Source organism: Nicotiana attenuata, chromosome 3, assembly GCF_001879085.1.
Source record: "Nicotiana attenuata strain UT chromosome 3, NIATTr2, whole genome shotgun sequence".
Lineage (NCBI taxonomy): Eukaryota > Viridiplantae > Streptophyta > Magnoliopsida > Solanales > Solanaceae > Nicotiana > Nicotiana attenuata.
The window spans coordinates 65,249,905-65,251,652 of NC_031991.1; the positions used below are offsets into that span (position 1 = coordinate 65,249,905).

Consider the following 1,748-nt stretch of genomic DNA (forward strand, 5'->3'; position numbering starts at 1 on the left):
ACAAACACAAAAATAAAGAAAAAACAAGAGAAAGAAAAGGAAAAGACCATCTGGTCTAATTCACCGACAGCTTCACCGTAAAGAAGATAAAGCCCAATCTACAAATTTACACCATAATATTCAATCAAATATGGTAATTTAGTCATCTTCTCTATCTTTTCCTTTTCCATTCAAAAATTTCGACGATTTGTGGTGGTGTCGAATTTTTGAATCATCATTTGGGAGGAGTAAGTTTTGAACCTCCATTGTTGGGATTTCTTGAGTTTTCGAATCGGCGTTTGGCGGAGTAATCTCGCAACAATGTTGGAAATTGTTGAGCTTGTTTACTGAATAAAATTGTTGTTGTTGTTCTGAAATTGATGTTAACAGTTATTTGACTTAAATTTTTGAATCAGCTGCTGAGTTTGTCAAAATTCAAACCTGTGTAAAAAAAATCGAATTATAATTTTAAGCTGTTGGTTCAATGGATGTGAAGGTGATGTGATGAGTGGTGTCAGCTATGGTGGTGGTGGTCACCTGCGATGATGCGCAGGAGAGATGGGGGAGCAGAGAGCTAGTTTAGTTTTTCTCCAACGAGTTGGGTGAGGTGGATTCTCCGACGAGTTGGGTGGGGAGTCCTTTTCTTTTTCTTTATTTTTTCAATAAAACTTGGATGGATTCTTTTTATTTTTCTACTTTTAAGTTAGTGACACGTGTCACAACCTTATTCATGCGTGACACACACTTGTTTAGAAAAAGTGGTCAAACACAGAAGTGGTGTGTCATTGACACATTTTTAAAAGGTTGGGTGTGTAAAAGGTTGCCCTTGATAGAGAGGTGTGTAACAGGGATTTGGGTGCAAGGTCAATGGGTAAACTATGTATTCTGCCTATATGTTACCGGCTCTTATTAATTTTCTCTTCTTTTTTTTTTGGCATTTCAAAATTAAACCCTCACCTGAGTGAATCTTGAATAAACAACCGGACGTATAAGCCAGTACGTTCAGGAAAAAAGAAAAAACTAGCGTTCACTATCAATTCCCATTAATATTTATGAAGACAACTTGTTTCAAAACTTGGAAAAACATTATTAGAGCAAATCAAGGAGGTATTCCCTCAATAGAAGATCTCTTTATATCTCAAAATCCATGAGACGTTATAAATCTACTTGATTCAATGGATAAACACCATCCTGTAGAAAGAAAATACAAAATCAAAAATTGATCTTATCTTCCAAACACGCTTGCAAAAGATCTGACGTAATTAATGTTTCGAAATTACTACGTTGTCCTCATGTCAGCACTATAATAATACGGGCAAACGAAGGAGAAAAAAGGGAAAACAATACCACCAACAGATTCCAGCAACCTTAAAAGCTCTGCTTCTCTGTATCTTTTGTCCTTTATATATACCTCTTTCAGTTTTAGTTGTCAGCAAAAACTACTCATTCAAGTACCAAAAAAACTATAATCTTTACAGTAATGGCAGAACCCAAAATCTACGAACTCAACAATGGGAGCATGCAAGTTAAAGTCTCCAATTTGGGTTGCACCATTCTCTCCTTGTCTGTACCAGATAAAGATGGTACCTTTTTTTTTCTTCTAAAAATTCTCCTCTGATCTCTCAATTCTTCTTGATATATACAGAAAATTCAGATCTTTTTTTGTTTTCAGCGTTTTATACTGATATTTGATTCTCTTTTTGGTTGGATCTTTTGTAGGGAATTTGGGTGATGTGGTTCTTGGATTTGATACCCTCGAGCCATACCAG

The 1,748-nt window shown here is 35.6% G+C and overlaps 1 protein-coding gene across 2 annotated transcripts in view; it reads left to right on the forward strand.

Moving 5' to 3' along the window:
* LOC109223954 (aldose 1-epimerase) overlaps window positions 1,366–1,748 on the forward strand; it is a 2,533-nt gene continuing 2,150 nt past the window's right edge. Inside the window, exons 1-2 of one of the 2 annotated variants that reach the window (XM_019388462.1) lie at window positions 1,366–1,562; window positions 1,699–1,748. In XM_019388462.1, coding sequence (XP_019244007.1) covers window positions 1,460–1,562; window positions 1,699–1,748 — 153 coding nt within the window. In that variant the 5' untranslated portion in view covers window positions 1,366–1,459. The remainder of the gene's footprint in view (window positions 1,563–1,698) is intronic. The other variant, XM_019388461.1, reaches the window with a different exon arrangement.